Here is a 17,452-nt window from a genome sequence, read left to right as displayed (position 1 = left end):
ATGATGAAAGTATGTGCATGCATGAATTATAGCATTAGATGTTCAGAGTTTTGCCAGATCACAAGGCTTTTGCAGAATATATTAACCCTGTCAGATTTCAAGTTGCAACAGCATATCCCACCAAAATACTCAATCATTCTCTTTTTTCATCATTATATTTTTGTTTGATCTCTTAAATTCCCGTTCATTACTGATAAGAATCGGTTCCATAACTGTTGACAAAACTTCCAGAGCCCACTCTTCCCTGTCTTTGAAGACTTCATGTGCAGCATTTTAAATGAAACAGGCAAATTATGGGCAAAATTTTAAGTCTGACAGGTGAGTTATTAGGAATAAAAATGATCAGTTTCACTTTTTGGAGGCCTGTTCATCTGTATATTGTGCAAGGCTGCTTTTCATTGTTAAAATTTCGCTGAACTGGAACTCAGTAACTGAGCAGAACTGTATATATTGATGGTATAATTTCCTTTCATTTCAATTTATTGCTAGTGGGAGATCTCAGAGTGAAATCACAAATCAAGTAATAACAGCAATATTGAATTTTATCAACTTTTGCTCCTCCTGTGACTTATTTTTTAATTTATTATGGGTCTCCATATTGATTAATCTTTATAGCTGTCACAGCAGAATCCTACTCAGAAGTAAATCCCATTGACTTCAGCCTTGCACTGCAGTGTATACCCACTTACTTGAGAGAAAGAGTCACTGAAATTAATGAAACTTACATCTGAGTAGTATATCATGTGGTGCAGCACCCAAAGTGAATATTTGCTTATTGTAAGACTTTCAGAGTGGTTTCCAGTTGAAAACGCATTGAGTTAAAATAACAGTATCAGCACCAGTTGTGACTGGTGTTTTATTCAGTCAATCCAGGAAACAACTTAGTTTCCACGTTTTTGCACTAAGGGTGGAGAAGCTTTTCGACTCCAGGGGTGCTGTATATTGGGATATCTGTTGGACACTGCATGTCCACAGAGGCCAGGAGTCAAAAACTGGTGTCATCCACATCTACCGCACCCCTGATACATGCACACACATCCATCAATTCATTCTCTCTCTCTCTTTCTCTCTCTCTGGCTTGAAAACCACTTCTGTTGACACTGCAGAGGGAGGTGCAAGCTGTACGGGGCCACCCTTATACAATTGTGTTAGACTTAGGTGGAGGTTACCAGTGCATAGCTATCTATGGCCAAGAAAAGTGCCAGTGGCAAGTTGATTGTGAAAAGCACCAGTGGGGAGTTCACTGAGGAATCTGGCAAATTAGCTGAAGTACCAAGGTGTCTTGAAGGTTGGCTGGCTTGAATAGGCTGCTCCACCGCACTACTCTACCTCCACATGCCATCATTTTGTGACTGGTGGGCCCTTAGTACTTTCAACTGTCTCAGGTGGGTCCTGGGGCTAGAAAGTTTGAGAACCCCTTATATTTTAAATTGGAAAATGAGCAGGTGAAAGAACCCCTGGAGGAAGGAGCGATGGTGGTTGGAGTAGAGCATGTTACTCTTTCAGTGGCAGTGCTATTCCTACTCCATGTCTTGGAGGCTGCTGGTCAGGTGGGGATAACTCTCCATGTAGTAATAGCTTATAAATGTTACCCTTGAGTGGAAAGATCTTTTAGAATTTCAGTGATATCCTCATGGCAAGAATAGCTTTGATAAAAGAGATAAAACTTTGGGACTTGTGGTAGCAGGTGGCTGGGAAGTTAGAGCACCCTTTTTTGGAATGGAGATGGGATTGTTGGGTTTGGTTTTCCAGAAAGATTCTCATGAAATGCTGTGCAAGTAGGCCTGGCAGAAACATTTGGGGCTACCACAGAAAGTAGGGTGCATACTTGTCCATATAGAAATGGCCACTCTCAGTGAAAGCAAAGATGGAAAAGTACTAAGTGGATTTGCTGAAGAAAAGTTAGCCTTTGACAAGCACATAGTACAGATTTGTCCTGCTTACACGGCCCCAGAATGATGTCTGTCAGTAAGTAAGGAAGAGTGCACTTCAGCCTCTGGAGAGTTCCTATTTGAAGGTCAGGAACTGAGATAACAGTGTCAGAAAAGACTTGAGCATACTCCAAACTTGTTTTTCCCAGGGAAGTGCTATCAGGTTTTTTGGCTGGAGTGCAGATACACTTATACTTGATCGATCATCTGCTGGCCTCTTCAAAAAAAAAGAAAAAAGAAAAAAGAGTGTAAAATCAAATCTAGCATGTAGTGTTTAGGTGCAAGGCTCAAACAATATATATTTTTAAACCCACAGAAATTCTAGGGTTTGCTGTTAAATATGTTATCGAATATTTTTGCCTATATTCCAACAACTCATTGAGACAGGTGAGGTGGTAGAAGTGAGGCTTTGAGGCTCACATTTTAAAATATCTAGTGTAGGACGGTGGTAAAGTCATCTAGTGTGTGGAAGCTTTGGAAATTATGTGGTCCTATATTTTTGAGAAGGTTAAAATAATATAGAGTCTTACCTTGGGTTAAATATGCTTCAGGTTAAGCGCTTTTGGGTTGCGCTCCGTGGCAACCTGGAAGTAACGGAACACGTTACTTCCGGGTTTCGCCACTCACACGTGCACAGACTGTCAAAATGATGTCATCCGCGGAAGCGACGAATCGCGATCCGCGCACACACAGACGCAGGTTGTGTTTGCTTCAGGATGCAAACGGGGATCCGTAACGGATCCCGTTAGTATCCAGAGGTACCACTGTAATAATCTTCTTGTGGTATCTCCTAATGCCTGCACCCTGGGAGGGTTGTATTATTGTGCTTTAAATGGAGAACGAATAACACCCCACTGCTGCTATCACTTTGTTCACATGAGCCTCAAAGTTTCAATTCTCTCATCATTCCCCACCAAAAAAAATCAATAACCAAATCCATCTTGCTACGTTAGGCTACAGTCAGAGAGCCAATGGGAAGCTGCAAGGATGTTACCCTGCCTGATCTCTGGCCTTCACTAACTCTCAGGAAGCTGGCATATGACTTTTTTCCCTACTGTCCTGTTGACCAAAACTAAAAAGTTACAGCATTAATTTTTAAGTGCTTTAACTAAATTTGCTACAAGACTTTTGTCATTTACTTTGTGCCCTTGTTTAGGCTGTTATTTGAAAGAGATTCCTCCATTGCCCTATCTCTTTACATAATGGCCCTAAAGTGGGGGGGGGGGACGACGACCCACATTCCCTGGTTGGGTGGTGGATTGCCAGGTTTTTCCATCTTTCCATTAGGAACAGCTGGCTTGGTTTGTGCCTTATTATTGCTTGGCTTGATGTTTTCAACTGTGCGGCTCACTTGTTTGCATCTCTTTGTTGCTGTTTGCTTTTCATAGCATTTATATACAACCTTTACCCTGTGTGCCTCAGTCTCGGGTAACACAACTCGTTTGTATTTGAAATGTTGCAATCTTTAAGTGCTGAAGCGGGCAGTGGAAAAGTTGTGCACATAAATGCTTGCAAAATCAGGCCAGCTTGCAAACACGAGGTTTACATCTGCTAATCAGGAACATAATTTAACAATATTTTGAGAATGGAGCTAAAACTGTACAAATAAATACCTAAACCACTACAGAGAAGTACAATTAAATTTAAACCATCTTATTAATGTGGTGAGTGGAATCTAATACTCTTAATTATAAGAGTCTAATGGAAGATTTGTAAAGTTAACAGTTAAAACACATTTTAATCATTTATACGGGTTTGCATAATAGGGTTTAGTCTGCTTTTTTGGCTTTGGCTACCCTGGTTTTAGGTTTTTTGTTTTAAGTCGGCGCAAAATGCATGTCTTAAAAGCATTCCTGTTTTAATGTCAAATATGTTTTAACAATATATTAAGTTGTTCATTCCAAAAGTCAATCTATTGCTTGCCTCGTGCCTCAGCTGCTTTCAAGTTCTGCAATTTAATAGACCACACCCTTGTTCCTGGGTATCTGGCCAGAGCATGGTCTTACTGGCTTCTCACACTATGGCCTGTCATATTTTATTGGTATGTGGTCTACTGGCCCAGGTCTGCCTGCCAATGATGGAATGGGATTTTGTTGTCAGACCAGCCTTTGTTTATTTTCTCTGGCTATCTGTCCAACTTGAAACCTAGTTCATTGTCCAGCTTGCCTGCCACAAACTGTGGTCCAAAGCCTGTTACTCTTCTATCTGTCTCTCATCCCCCACCCCACCCAGCCTTTTGTTTCTGAGAAGGACTTCTGATTTGGAGAAGTCCATGTAGACAGATCCCCATTAGTTAAGTTTTGTATGTGCTTGGCACACTGAATCAGCCTGGCACAATCTATAGCAGGCTTCCTCAAACTCGGCCCGCCAGATGTTTTGAGACTACAATTCCCATCATCCCTACCACTGGGTCTGCTAGCTCATGGGAGTTGTAGGCCAAAAACATCTGGAGGGCCAAGTCTGAGGAAGCCTGATCTATAAGCCTCACATGGACTGCAAATTCCAGTGATGGTTCAGTGATGGTTGATTGGCAATATAAGATGTCATCTACCTGTATTACAATCAAGTAATCAAATACATACTTAAGAGCTGGTTGGCAAACAATCTCAGGCTTGAAATAGCTATTTGTTATTTATTCAAATACAGTGTTAAAATGCTAGTTGTCATATGCCTATTTGTTGTGTAATCTATTTCTGAAAGTTTGGCAATGTCTTTCTTGCACCACAGTTTAGTTTCAAGCTCAGTCTCTGACTTTAGTTTGCTTTCTCCTTCCGCCCCCCTTAGATGGTATCCCAGCTTGAAACCCAATTAGCTAAACTGACTGAGGCACTGGAGACTCAGGCTGTATCACACCAGGAAGTTTTGCAGAGGACCAGAAAAGCAGAAAACAAATCTGAGACACTTCACAATCAATTGATGTGTCTGGAAGCGGAGCTGGTATCTGGGGACGTGATACGAGATGCTTTGAAGCTTGAGAAACAAAAAGTAATTCCTTCTATTCATAGTATGTGCACAAGGGTAGCTAGAGAGAGAGCCCCAAATGCAACAGAATTCATGTTCCAATATGCTGGTTCGATCATATTATTATAAACATCTTCTGATGAATAAGTAAGTCTTTCAGTAAACTTGACCATTTCCAGTCATCAGAATAACTCATGTAACTGTCCACTGCTGCTCAAGGTTCTTCAACTGTATTATACTGTAGTTGCAGAGTACTGCCAGGAACCCCAAAGGATAACTTTTACATTTGCCCAGAGAAAAAGGAGTTAGTTTTGAGTTTCAAAGCTAGCTGAGAAAAGTGGCTGAAGTTTCATGGGGTGCTTGGGAGTTTAGATTAGCACTGCTTGCTGCCTGACTGTTTCCGTACCTACAACCTGCAATATCCTAGTAATGTAAAAGCTGTACACATTATTAAACCAAGAATCTTAAGGAGTTGGGCCTCTAAATTAGGGATGGGGAACCTGTGGCCCTCCAGATGTTGCTGGACCACAACGTTCACCATCCCTCACCGCTGCTGAGGCTGGCTGTGGAGCATCTGGAGAGGTTCCCCATTCCTACTCTAAAGGAAACTGACTATGTAAAGCTCTCCAGGAACTGCCCAGAAGTTGGGAAATGGGAAAATGAAACAATATATTTAATATGAGATTGAAGAGTTACTTACAAACTACCTAAGCTAATTTTAGGAGCAAAGCTTGAAAAGAAATCCAGTGCATTTCTTAGGATCTGCAAGATTATGCAGTTTCCTATCTTGGTTAATTTGGCTCCAGAGATGTAGTCATAGTAGTCTGTTACAGCAAATACACAAAAGAGCTTTGTAGCACCTTAAAAGACTCACATTTATTTGGAGGGGGGTTGCTTTTGGTACACACCAATGACCTGCATTATTCAGAACAGCCCTTGTTGTTTGCTTTCTGATTTGCACACATTAAAAATGTGCTATATACATGATTGGTGTGATAGCATAAATGGGAACAACGGGAAAATAAATTCAACTTCTGCGTTTAAAAATTCTGATATGGTAGCTTAATCTAATATGTATCCCGGACTTCCGGGTTGGCGCCATCGCCGAATGGCGGACTCCCTCCGAGTTTCGGAGGGAGCCTGCTCGGCAGGGGCTGGGTTCTACCGCGCCGGCGACGCGGGGACCCTCAAAAACCATGGGCGCTGAAACCCATGGGCATGGTGACTCGGCGGGCACCGTTTGCACCCCCCCGACCCGCGAAGGAGCCTTTTTAAAGGCTGCGGAGCGGGTGACAGGGGGTGGTGGTGCTGTGAGTCCTCCGCTTCCCCTGCCGAGCGAAGCCGCATGCCATTCGACGGAGAGCGCTGACTTCTTCCATTGAAAATTTGGTCTTTAAAAGAATAACCCGTGAGTAATTGGAACTTGGATTAAAAAAGGGGAAAAATTCTATTTAAATTCGGAGCGAGCGGGGGAGGTGCAAAAAGGAAGTCAGCCTCCCCCCTGTTGTAGAGGAGCTAAAGCAAAGGATTTGACAACTAAGATCGAGTGCAACCTTTTTTTGATAAAGTTATTAACTTCGCGATGGAAAATTATAAGACTGGGCTGGAGGAGAAAAGTGGAATGTGAATTAAAATGCAAACCCCCCCCCGGAAACCCCAGGAGCGATCTGTAAGAGCGCCGGGAGAGGAGAAATAGAGGTTTTGACAGCTGTTAAAGGAGCTGTCAAAGCGGAAGAACAAAAAGAGAACTTTGTTACGAGGACTTTGCTGGTCACATTTGTTACAAATTGGATATAAATTGTTTAAAACAAGGAATAATAAGTTACTTTGACTGTTGGGTGTGATCGGGAAGGAAACTGAGTTACTATAATCCCTCTAGAGGAGCTGTGGGACACTACAAGTATTGCTGGCATCAAATTTGAATAGGACTTTTTATCGCCTGGGAAACTGCAGAAATGGAACACTATTTTGTCTACAGAGGTCTACACACTAAAGGAGACAATAGATTTATCTATTGAAGAATGGAAGGGACTTGATGTAATGTTTTGTTCCTGAATAACAAAGCCTCTGCAGAGGAATTAGAAGCTTTTTGGAATTAGAACATTTGTGCAGGAGAGCAGGGGGGGGGAAAAAAAAGAGGAGGAGAGAGAACAACAAGAACAATAAGAATAACAAGAACTGGACAAAGTTGGAAGATAGACTCCTTCCAAGATTGGACATGTGAAACCAAAGATGACCAAAAGATGGCAAAGACTAATAAAAAGACGGCAAAGCGGACTGGTGAAGGACTGTGGTTTAGATGTGGGAGCTCCAGGATGACAGTAGACATTGATGGACATTGGGAACGCAACCGGGAAAGTGGGGAGGGAAATTTGGAATCCAAAGGGTGTTAAATTACATTTTATTCTTTTTTTTATCTTTCTGTTTATCTTAATCTGTATTGCATATTAAAGAGGGGAACTCGTGGAAGGGAACAGGTCGATTTTAGGGGATGGGAAAATATTTTTTTTAAATTGGGCCAATGATAATAATTTTAAAATTTGGGGCAAGAATTTGTTGAATCTATTTGAAAGAATTGGAATACAAGAGGGGGAGGGGAGGGGAAGTCCTGGAAAGATGCCAATGAAAATAAGGTTTTAAATTTGGATGTTTTTCTTTTTCTGTTATATTTGAAAATCTTTAATAAATATTATTTAAAAAAAAATCTAATATGTATCCCTGCAAGCTGTTCTTTCTTTCCTTTTCTTTTTCTTTGCAGAACTGATCTTTCCTGCACATATTGCCTCTTAGCTAATTTTCTTTATAGGTCATGTTATGCAGCCTCCTTCCAGCTAACCTTGGCCCCAGTTTCAAAACCACCTACTGTGAGAAACACATATTTAGGACATGTTGCTTTTTAAATGACTTTCCTGGTGTTGAGAGAGAACTGTCTGCAGGAGGTCATTTTCTCATATGAATCAGGGGAGTGACAGCTTGGTCAAAATCCAACATTTTTTCCCACCTGCTAGATGATTCTGTGACTGTGGCTCTGGGAGGGAATGGGTCATTCAACTGGATGTTTGCTGAAGTAATATGACCCTGGTGGCTGAGTGTTTGCGGGAAGGCATGCTGATAAAAATCAATATGGAATTCAGGGGAAGTTAGTGCTAGATAATCCGGTACACTTATTAAAGAAAAGTGGCTATGTTTATGTGACTGCTAACTAGTCCAATGAAATGTAAGAAACATTATTGAACCTACCCTGTGGTGTGAAGATGGCAATGAAGCAGTTTTTCTCCACCACCATTGCATGTCCACAATGTCATCCAGCATAGCCTTTCTGAGTGGTTCAGGGGCTTTTGCTGCCTGGCCCAGTGAGAAGATATGGAAGAACTGTAGCTCAGAGGTATGACATCTGCTTTCCATGCAGAAGGTCCCTGGTTCAATGCCCAACATCTCCAAATAGGACTGGGAACATCCCCCAGGTGAAACCCTGGAGAACTGCTGCCAGCTCAGAACTGCTGAGCTAGATGGACCAATAGTCTGTTTTGATATAAAGTCTTCCTATAGCCAAGCAGACCCTGTTTTGTGCACACGAACTCTGCCTGAATTCCACCAGTTATGTATAGAAATAATTACATTATCAAAGCACCTACTAGGGAAAAAGAAAGCACTTTCCCTATTTGAATGTATTTTTGTTGCCTCTTTTCATTTATTTCTGCATTTCTTCCCATTCTCTGAAGTATCTTAAATTCCTGGATCAACTTTCTGAAAGGATGAATCTTGACAGAATGGCAGCGGATATTGGATTTGATATGAGGTTGGATGCAGTATTGGCTCGTGCAGACCAATTGATCAAACTGGAAGGAGACACGTTAACTGAGAATAAGATCATGGCTCGCAATCTACAAAGAAAGGTAGGAAAAGTGGAGCAAGATTTCAGAATACCACTTTTCAAAACATAATAAAGTGCAGTGCCTGATTATTTAGACCTGCATGGGGTAGTTACTCTAGCAGTTAGTGTCAGATCAGTATCAGGGAGGTTTGTTGTGAGTATAAAAATGGGAGAGAGTGACAAACATGTATGCTGCCTTGAGCTTTTTGGCAAAATCCTCCCCATCACTTTTGACAGACCTTTGAGCAGAAGCAAAAGAGAGAAATTTGGGAGAGAAGTTACAGTTCTTAGAGATTCCGGGGTAGTGGGAACATCATTACTAGGACCATGTATGAGAAAAAATATGGTTTCCTCTATGAGTAGTCTATGGGGTCAGTCATCTCTTTTGTAGTGTCCAGGTAAGAATTCTTCATCACTACACAGTGTCATTCCCAATGGCTTTTTCTGACCCCATTTCTCAACCACACAACAGCCATTCTGTTGGGTGATTTGCTGCCTAGATGCAGCTTAGTCTTAAAAGCAATCTCCATTCCCCGAGAAAAACAGAAAGATGCAAACCCTTAGACAACATCCTAAAACAGTAACCCATTCCACTCAGTCACCCAAATCTCCACTGTCCCAAGTCAGTGTCCACCTCCTGCTGATCTTTGGCGGCATTCCTTGTCTGCCCTTCAAAGATCCCACTAACATCTGCAAAAAATGTTAACATTCATATGTTTTCTGCAGGTGGCAAATAAATAAATATTCATCATTACATTTCACGGTGAAGTGTGATTTTGTGATGTGTGTATGTGTGTTCACTACTTTTTAACTTTTCAATGTAGTTGAGAACTCAAAAAGAGCAGCTTGACAGCAAAGAGCTACACATGAAACTTTTGCGTCAGAAGATAGCACAGCTAGAAGAAGAGAAGCAAGTGCGCACAGCCCTGGCTGTGGAAAGAGATGATGCCAACCTGATGGTCAGAAAGCTACAAAAAAAGGTGGACAGACTACAGAATGAACTTGTCTTAGCAAGAGAAACAAATACAGACCTGAAAGCTAAACTGGCTGACACCAACGAACTGAAGGTGGGGGAATATGATACCTATCTCTTTTAAGCCATGCTCAAAAGGTGCACAAATGCCAGTGGATAGTTTAAATTTTACATATGTGTATCCAAAACTGTTCAGCTCATGCTGAGTACTGGGCAAAATAGAACAATTTAGAAATGCTGAGAAATTTGTGTTCTTCAGAATCTTGGACTTCTGCTTAATGTCTTAGTAGCTAATAACACAAGCCTATGGAAGTCTACTCAGCACCACTTGTTTCTGGGTAAATGTAGGCAAGGGCCTTGGCAGTAGAGCACACACCCTGTGTAAAAATTCCCCAGATTAATTGCTGGCTTCTCCGCCTCTCCGCATCTGATTACTCCAAAGCATACATTTTCAGCCCCACATTAAGGGGAGTGGAGTTTAACTTTCCCTTCACACCATTTTCTAATCGAACCACCCCCACCCAGCCAAAGCTGCAATTTATTCCGGGGGTGGGGGGTGGGTGGGGAGATATACAATGTCTTATTCAACAAGGCAAATAGCCATCTGGGGTAGCAGGATTTAGATCAATAAAACAGCGCGAGGGCATGCAGAAGGTTAACCACACCATCCTCTGCACCCCAGCAATCAAAACTGGCTGCTTTTACATAAAAAATGTAAACCTCAAGAGATCTCAGCAGGGATCTCTCACATCTTATGTAGTTTAGCTTTATACCCCCTTGTGCTAGATAGCCTACTGTTTACACCCCTCCTGAGGCAACTGGAATTTGTTCACAGATCAGGACACTGGAGCAGGACAGAACCATAGAAGATCTAAGCAAGTCCCAAGAGAAACTGGAAAAGATGAAGGCAAAGGCTGAGAAGCAGCTGACCTCTGTCAAATCAGAGTTGCATGATGTAGAGCGTGAAGCAAAGGAAGATAAAGAGAAGGCCAAAAGCAGACTGGAATCTGCTACCAGTGAACTGGGAACACTTAAATCTACTCTACAGGCAGTGATGAAAAGAGAGAAACAGGTATGTAACAATATGACTGACAAGCATCTCTTGGCATTTAGCAACTTGGTGCTTTAAATGTCATATTCCTTTTTGTTGGTGTGAGTTTAAAAATACTCTTTAGTTTGCAAAAAGTTAAACTCCATAAGTGAAAGAAGACTTCTTTTTTTACTACTGTATTATTTATGCCATTTCAAGGTTGTTGTTGTTGTTGTTTAGTTGTTTAGTTGTGTCCGACTCTTCGTGACCAGAGCACGCCAGGCACTCCTGTCTTCCACTGCGTCCCACAGTTTGGTCAAACTCATGTTTGTAGCTTCAAGAACACTGTCCAAACATATCGTCCTCTGTCGTCCCTTTCCCCTTGTGCCCTCAATCTTTCCCAACATCAGGGTCTTTTCCAGGGAGGTGGCCAAAGTACTGGAGCCTCAGCTTCAGGATCTGTCCTTCCAGTGAGCACTCAGGCCTGATTTCCTTAAGTATGGATAGGTTTGATCTTCTTGCAGTCCATGGGACTCTCAAGAGTCTCCTCCAGCACCATAATTCAAAAGCATCAATTCTTCAGCGATCAGCTCTCACTTCAATACATCACTACATTTCAAGGTAAAGGTAAAGGGACCCCTGACCGTTAGGTCCAGCTCAAGCCCATTAAGGTAGCCAGTGCCAAAAAGAATTTGCCAGTCCAACTCTTTTTGCCCTATCTCTCACACTCAAAAGCACCCTGAGCTGTGGAGATCACAAATTTGTGGGGTGGATGCTGTATAACGTCTTAAAGGCTTCTGTATATAAAATACATAATTGCCACCCTACTTCCAAACTTCATTGAGTCAGTATATTGGTAATTATACTGATGGCACTGGCTACAAATATAAAAGCACTGACTACTCTTTAGGGGTTTACGTGTAAAATATTTTTCTATAGACCTCTTAGGGGACTAGTTGGCAATCAGGCATCATAGTGATCAGTTTACTGGCTGTGTTGGTTCCATGTGAAACAAATAAGCATTCACTTCTTCCTGCTCTTCAGCCAGGGCTGTTTATTTCCCCAGCTAATGTTACATTCTCACAATCGTTCCACCTCAAATGGTCTCAGAGTAGATGTAAGCACCTCACCTTTCTTCCCTCCAAGCTCTCCACAGCTTGTTGGACTACAGCTCCCTTCAGTCCTGACCATTGGCCATGTTGGGTGGGGCTGATGGGAGTTGGAGTCCAATGACAATTGAAGGGGTTCCAGGGTAGCCTCTTCTGCTTTGCTCTGAAGAAGCCTCTTCCCAGGGCCTACAAAATATTGGACAGACCTTCCTTACACCTTCACAGCCAGAGTGGCTTCTGCATTTTATACAAAAGCTTTGAGATTAAACTACTCACACAGTATAGCACAGCACTCATAGAATAGAAGTGGTTGCCCTTTTCCATGAATAAAAGTAGTTGATTTATAGAAAGCACTTCATTTGATAATAGCACTGCTCTTGGGCAGATTTCTGACAGCTTGTCTTTATTCTCAAAACAAGGATAATGCAATCTGTTGCATCAAATGCCACCTATTCTAATAACACCAGATTAAAGAGCACAAACAATTGTAAGCATTTGGAAAAGGACCTTTTTGGACACAATGAACCACAAATATCTGAATATATTTTGGCATTGATTCAAGTCACGCAATGAAGTGTGTAATATTTAATGTGTGGTTGCAGTATAAAATAAACAGAACTTCAGATTCTTCCTCAACTGCTTTGACTAAAAGTTATTGAATTTTCAAGTTGGATATTTTGCAGAAGACAATCGCTTCCAGCTTTTTTCCTGGAACTGAGCAGGAAAGGAAACCTAAGCTGAATATTTATCCATCCATCCATCTTTCTTTCTTTCTGACTACTCAGTACTTTTCATGGAGGTGGTAAACCCTGAAGCAGGGTTTTATCATTTCAGATAAAATCCAAGGACTCATATGACTGACTGTTCTTTCATACAAAATAAATAAATAAAATCCTTTCTGCACAGAAAGCTAGAGGTCAAGGATCTAGCCTTACTGAGTCATGCTAGATTTCCACATGCATTTTTTTCCTGTGGAGATGTGCATTTCTGCTGAGGTGAGCTCTCCCACACTGGACATCTTCAGGCAGAGGCTAGACAGCCACCTGTTGGGTATACTCTAGTTCTGGGTTTCCTGCCATCATTTAGGCATTTAGACTAGATGGGTTTTACAAGCCCCTCTGCAACTTTTTATTGTTTTATGTGAGTACCTGTATGCCTGAAGTGGTTCGCCAGAAGCGGCTTAGTCATGCTGGCCACATGTACGCCAGCTCCCTCGGCCAGTAAAGCGAGATGAGTGCCGCAACCCCAGAATCGGTCATGACTGGACCTAATGGTCAGGGGTCCCTTTACCTTTTTATAATTTCTTTTAATTTATAATCTTTATTCAGTATTATGTAACAAAGAGAGCCACTGCATCACACCCAACACAGACATGCATATACACCACGCATCCACACACACACATGTCCCATCCACACACACACACACAGAGAGAGAGAGAGAGAGAGAGAGAGAGAGAGAGAGAGAGAAACAGAAACAGCAAAGGGAGGATGAGGGGGAAAAGTCAAGGGCCATTGCTGTAGCCTCCAAGTCTGGCAAACCACCTTGGACGGTGATACTCAAGTACATTGTTAAACACCATTGGCTCTGGCTCCACCCACTTCTGGCTTTGATCTCACTCACCATCCGCATGAGGCATCTTCCAATAAATACGCCCACCCAAGGGAGTATAACCATCAACAGAGAAAAGATTCCCCATCCTTGCAAAGAGTCCCTGCCAAATTTTAACACCCCGCTTTGGTTTTTTGGAAAGCAGATGTAAAGCTTTTTAGTGACATTGGGCTCGTTTCTTGGTGTGATTTTATACTAGAAAGGCAATAATTTTCTTTTTCATAGTTTGCATTCTATGCATTTTATAAATTATTGTAAGCTTTCTTTTTTATGATGATAATCATTGTTTTCATTAAAATTTCTATGGCTACCCATCTATAAAATTCTCTGCAAAAGTAAGCATTATACATTAGAAATGCAAAATATAATAACTAAAACAACCCCCCCAAACAAAAATAGCAATATAAAACCTCTCTCCTACCACAGACAGAACAAAACAATTTGGAGCGCAGCATAAAGTCAAAGGAAGAGAACAACTTCTTTATAGTGGCACTCTTGCTGCAGAGATATTGCATGTTCCCAGCATAGAATCATAGAATTATGCAGCTGGTTATTCCTGCCTAAGTGCAGAAGCTCATATCTGTCCATGTTAAAATTGGTTTTGATAATTTTGGCCCAGTTCTCCAATTTGTTAAGGTCACCTTGAATCCTAATTCTCTCTTCGGATAGAACCGTGCGGTACTTTCTAGGGTATACTGTGACGACAAGTGCTGGAGATGTAATGGTCAATGTGCAAATTGTATACACACACACACACACACACACACACACACATATATATGCTGCCCAGTAAATCAGACATGTTGGTTTACCATTCAAAATTATTATTTTAGAAAAGACTGGATATTTGTTATTAAATTACTCAAAAATATTGTTACTGAATTACCTACAAGATACAGTATGAGAGTTAGACCTGGAAATAGGTTCAAATCTTTTAAGAAATTACCAAAGTGTGGAAAGCATCATCATTTTTAGCTTGGCTTGAGTGGATTTGGAACATAATAATAGTAATCAATTTTACATGTTATATAAGAGAAAAAAGACAATAAACTAAATTTATAGAACTTTGTCCAGCACTTACCTATTATGTTTTGCAATGATAAGACTGAGGACAACATATAACTCATAGAATTTATTTACATTCTTATAATTTTGTAATATGCTCTTGGTTACATTCATTTACATTCATTTACATTTTTGTTATGCAATGTGTTATTTTTTGTTAGGATTAATATTGAAAACAAAAGCCTTTTCAGACAAACAAAGCAATAGCAATAGCAATAGCAATAAAACAGCAGCATAAAACATTCAAACTTAAATTGGTATAAACCCCCAAGCATCTTAAAAGGGCAGCAAACAAGCAAAATCATCTTCCTCTGGCCCCAAAATAACAACAGACACCAGGAACACTCCCTGCATTCCTTGGCAGGGTGCCTCACCCCAAAGGCTCTCTGCCTGCCCACCACCCACCTTAAAATAAATGGCATGAGAATTGAAGAAGATCTTCAGATGCTTATGGCATGGACAGATTGGTATGGGAGGAGGAGACATGAGATATAATTTAATCTCTCTCCCCCCCCCCCTTTTGTTTTTTACAGCTGGCGGACTTCAGAGAGGTCGTCTCCCGAATGCTGGGTCTCAATATTGCCACCATGGCTCTTCCCGACTATGAAATAATTACTCGTCTAGAGGGGCTGATCCATTCCCATCCACATCACTTTGTTCCCTGTGTCTGCTTCAAAGATATTTCGGTGAGGCAAGATGGATCATTGCAGCTTCTCCACTGAACACATTCCCTTTGCAACAGTAATGAGGACTGAGTAGAATTCCTGTCCTGGTGGTCCTCTTCTCTTTGCTAGTATAAATGTTCCAGGATTTGACATTGAATGTTGGTGATAAAATCATAGAGGGCCTACAGTGAGAGTGCTTTTAAAAAAAATGTAAATGTCTGTAATACGTTTCAGAAGATCGATCAACACCCATGAAGTTCAATAGTCATGAAGTATCTTAATAAACAGCATTCTGTTACAGCTGAACATCTTATGCGCTGGATATCAAAAATGGAAAGAACATTATTACTGTTGTCATCCATTAGTGAGACTTTGCTCATGGACGCTGCCTGAGCCCAATTTTGATCAGTTCATCTGCTGCAGGTCACCCCACCACAGAGGGTCTCCTTATTTTAGGGGCCATAGAAGTTCCTTTCCACCAACCCTGTACCATGAGTCCTTCTTGGGATCCAAGTTAATGTGTCAATGCACTTGTTTTGCAAAACGAAAGATAAAAGTATTCCACAAGTCATTAATGTTCTTTTGGCTGGGCACAACACAGTGGTACCTCGGGTTAAGTACTTAATTCATTCCGGAGGTCCGTTCTTAACCTGAAGCACCACTTTAGCTAATGGGGCCTCCTGCTACTGTCGTATGGCTGGAGCATGATTTCTGTTCTTATCCTGAAGCAAAGTTCTTAACCTGAGGTATTATTTCTGGGTTAGCGGAGTCTGTAACCTGAAGCGTATGTAACCCGAGGTACCACTGTAATCAGTTCAGCACTTTCACACCAAGGCATCCCAGTTTGCATTCTTTCCAGTCTTTTTTTTAATAGCTGTTCTCCACTACAGTACTTTTGGTTTTTTTCTACTCAAGCTGCCACATTACAACTGTCTTTAGTTAACAGATGAAGAACATCCTAAAAACTGTGCCAAAGATTTTTAAATTTTTTTAAGAGAGCTGTTCAACAGGATTTTTGATTCCCCTCTTACGTATCACTCATTTATATTTCTTACGACAGATTAACAGTTTTAAAAATTGAGAGCAAATGGGAATAACATGACAGATTAGTTGCAGCTGCGGAATTCCTTGGACAAAAAATAGAACAAAAAAAGATGAATCCAAGAGCTCCACCTCATTCAACTATTAATGCTTACAAGAAATGCTGCAAAAGAACACTCTGTTGCACTGTTCACAGATGGACACAGATGTGCAAGTTACAATCCCAGCCCCACTTTATGTAACCCCTGCTGCTTTCTGAAGCTGCCCAATTCTGCCTTCCCATTAGAATTTCTCATTCCCATTTCTTCTTTTCCCTTTCTTACCCCTCCAGTTTGTGTGCATATAGTACAGTAAAGTCAGAAAGGAGTTACTTTCGCTTGTTTTCTAGAACAGCAGCTGTATTGGTCTACAGTACTGAAAATGAATAAATCTGTATTTGACAATAACCCCATCATATCTAGTGGGACTTTTGTCTGAGTAGACCTGCATAAAATTTGGGAGTTTAAAAATTTGAGGTAGTCATGGTGAAAATTGAAACGGGGCATTATTTGTTCTGGATTAGTTAATCTGAAACACTTTTCTGTCTGGTGCCACCCATAAATAGTTCTAGTTTTGCTGCCATGTACCCACAGACAGATGATGCCAGGTTTTTTTTTGTCCAGCTCTGTTACAGAACTTTGATGATGATGCTCCATATTCTTAAGATTTACCACCTCTTCCATAATGCATATAGTTGAAAAAGCAAAAAAGAAATGGAACAAATAGAAGCATTTAAGTACTCTATGATGAATCTCTTTTGCATTAAGTAATTAACACCATGTGGTTCTAATTAACACCATGTGGTTCTAATTTGTTTTCAGTAATTGACCTAGCAATTTTAAGTTTCGGTGCCACTTAGATGTTGGTGCAGCAGTTTAGACATTTACCAAGTCAGCTGTTTTATTATGGTTTCTTGGCCTTCATGTATTCAGATGTGACTGGCTGTGAAACTGGGAAAGAGAACAGAGGGGGATGCAGCTTTTTTTGCTTTGAGTCCTGGAGGACCTGCGTCCTGCTTTACAGGCCTTTCCCACCTGGCCTGGAAGGTTCTGCTGCTGTTTTTATTGCCCTGTTTAAAGTGTTTTGAATTGTTTTTAACTGCTTTTAACGTGTGTGCTTTAAAATTTGGGGGTTTTGTTGTTTTTAAATGAAG

At 41.0% G+C, this 17,452-nt stretch overlaps 1 protein-coding gene across 11 annotated transcripts in view; it reads left to right on the top strand.

The window, feature by feature from the left end:
• ARMT1 (acidic residue methyltransferase 1) overlaps positions 1-16,711 on the top strand; it is a 65,946-nt gene extending 49,235 nt beyond the window's left edge. For all 11 annotated transcript variants that reach the window (XM_079971527.1, XM_079971524.1, XM_079971513.1 and 8 more), the window contains 6 exons: positions 4,716-4,916; positions 8,615-8,788; positions 9,591-9,833; positions 10,575-10,811; positions 15,088-15,822; positions 16,034-16,711. In XM_079971527.1, the coding sequence (XP_079827653.1) occupies positions 4,716-4,916; positions 8,615-8,788; positions 9,591-9,833; positions 10,575-10,811; positions 15,088-15,276 (1,044 nt within the window). In that variant the 3' untranslated portion in view covers positions 15,277-15,822; positions 16,034-16,711. The remainder of the gene's footprint in view (positions 1-4,715; positions 4,917-8,614; positions 8,789-9,590; positions 9,834-10,574; positions 10,812-15,087; positions 15,823-16,033) is intronic.
• Positions 16,712-17,452: the final 741 nt, after the last annotated feature.

Source organism: Podarcis cretensis (assembly GCF_951804945.1).
Source record: "Podarcis cretensis genome assembly, chromosome: 3".
Taxonomy (NCBI): Eukaryota; Metazoa; Chordata; class Lepidosauria; order Squamata; family Lacertidae; genus Podarcis; species Podarcis cretensis.
Note: the sequence above shows the minus strand (reverse complement) of the source record. Positions and strands in the feature narration are given on the sequence as shown.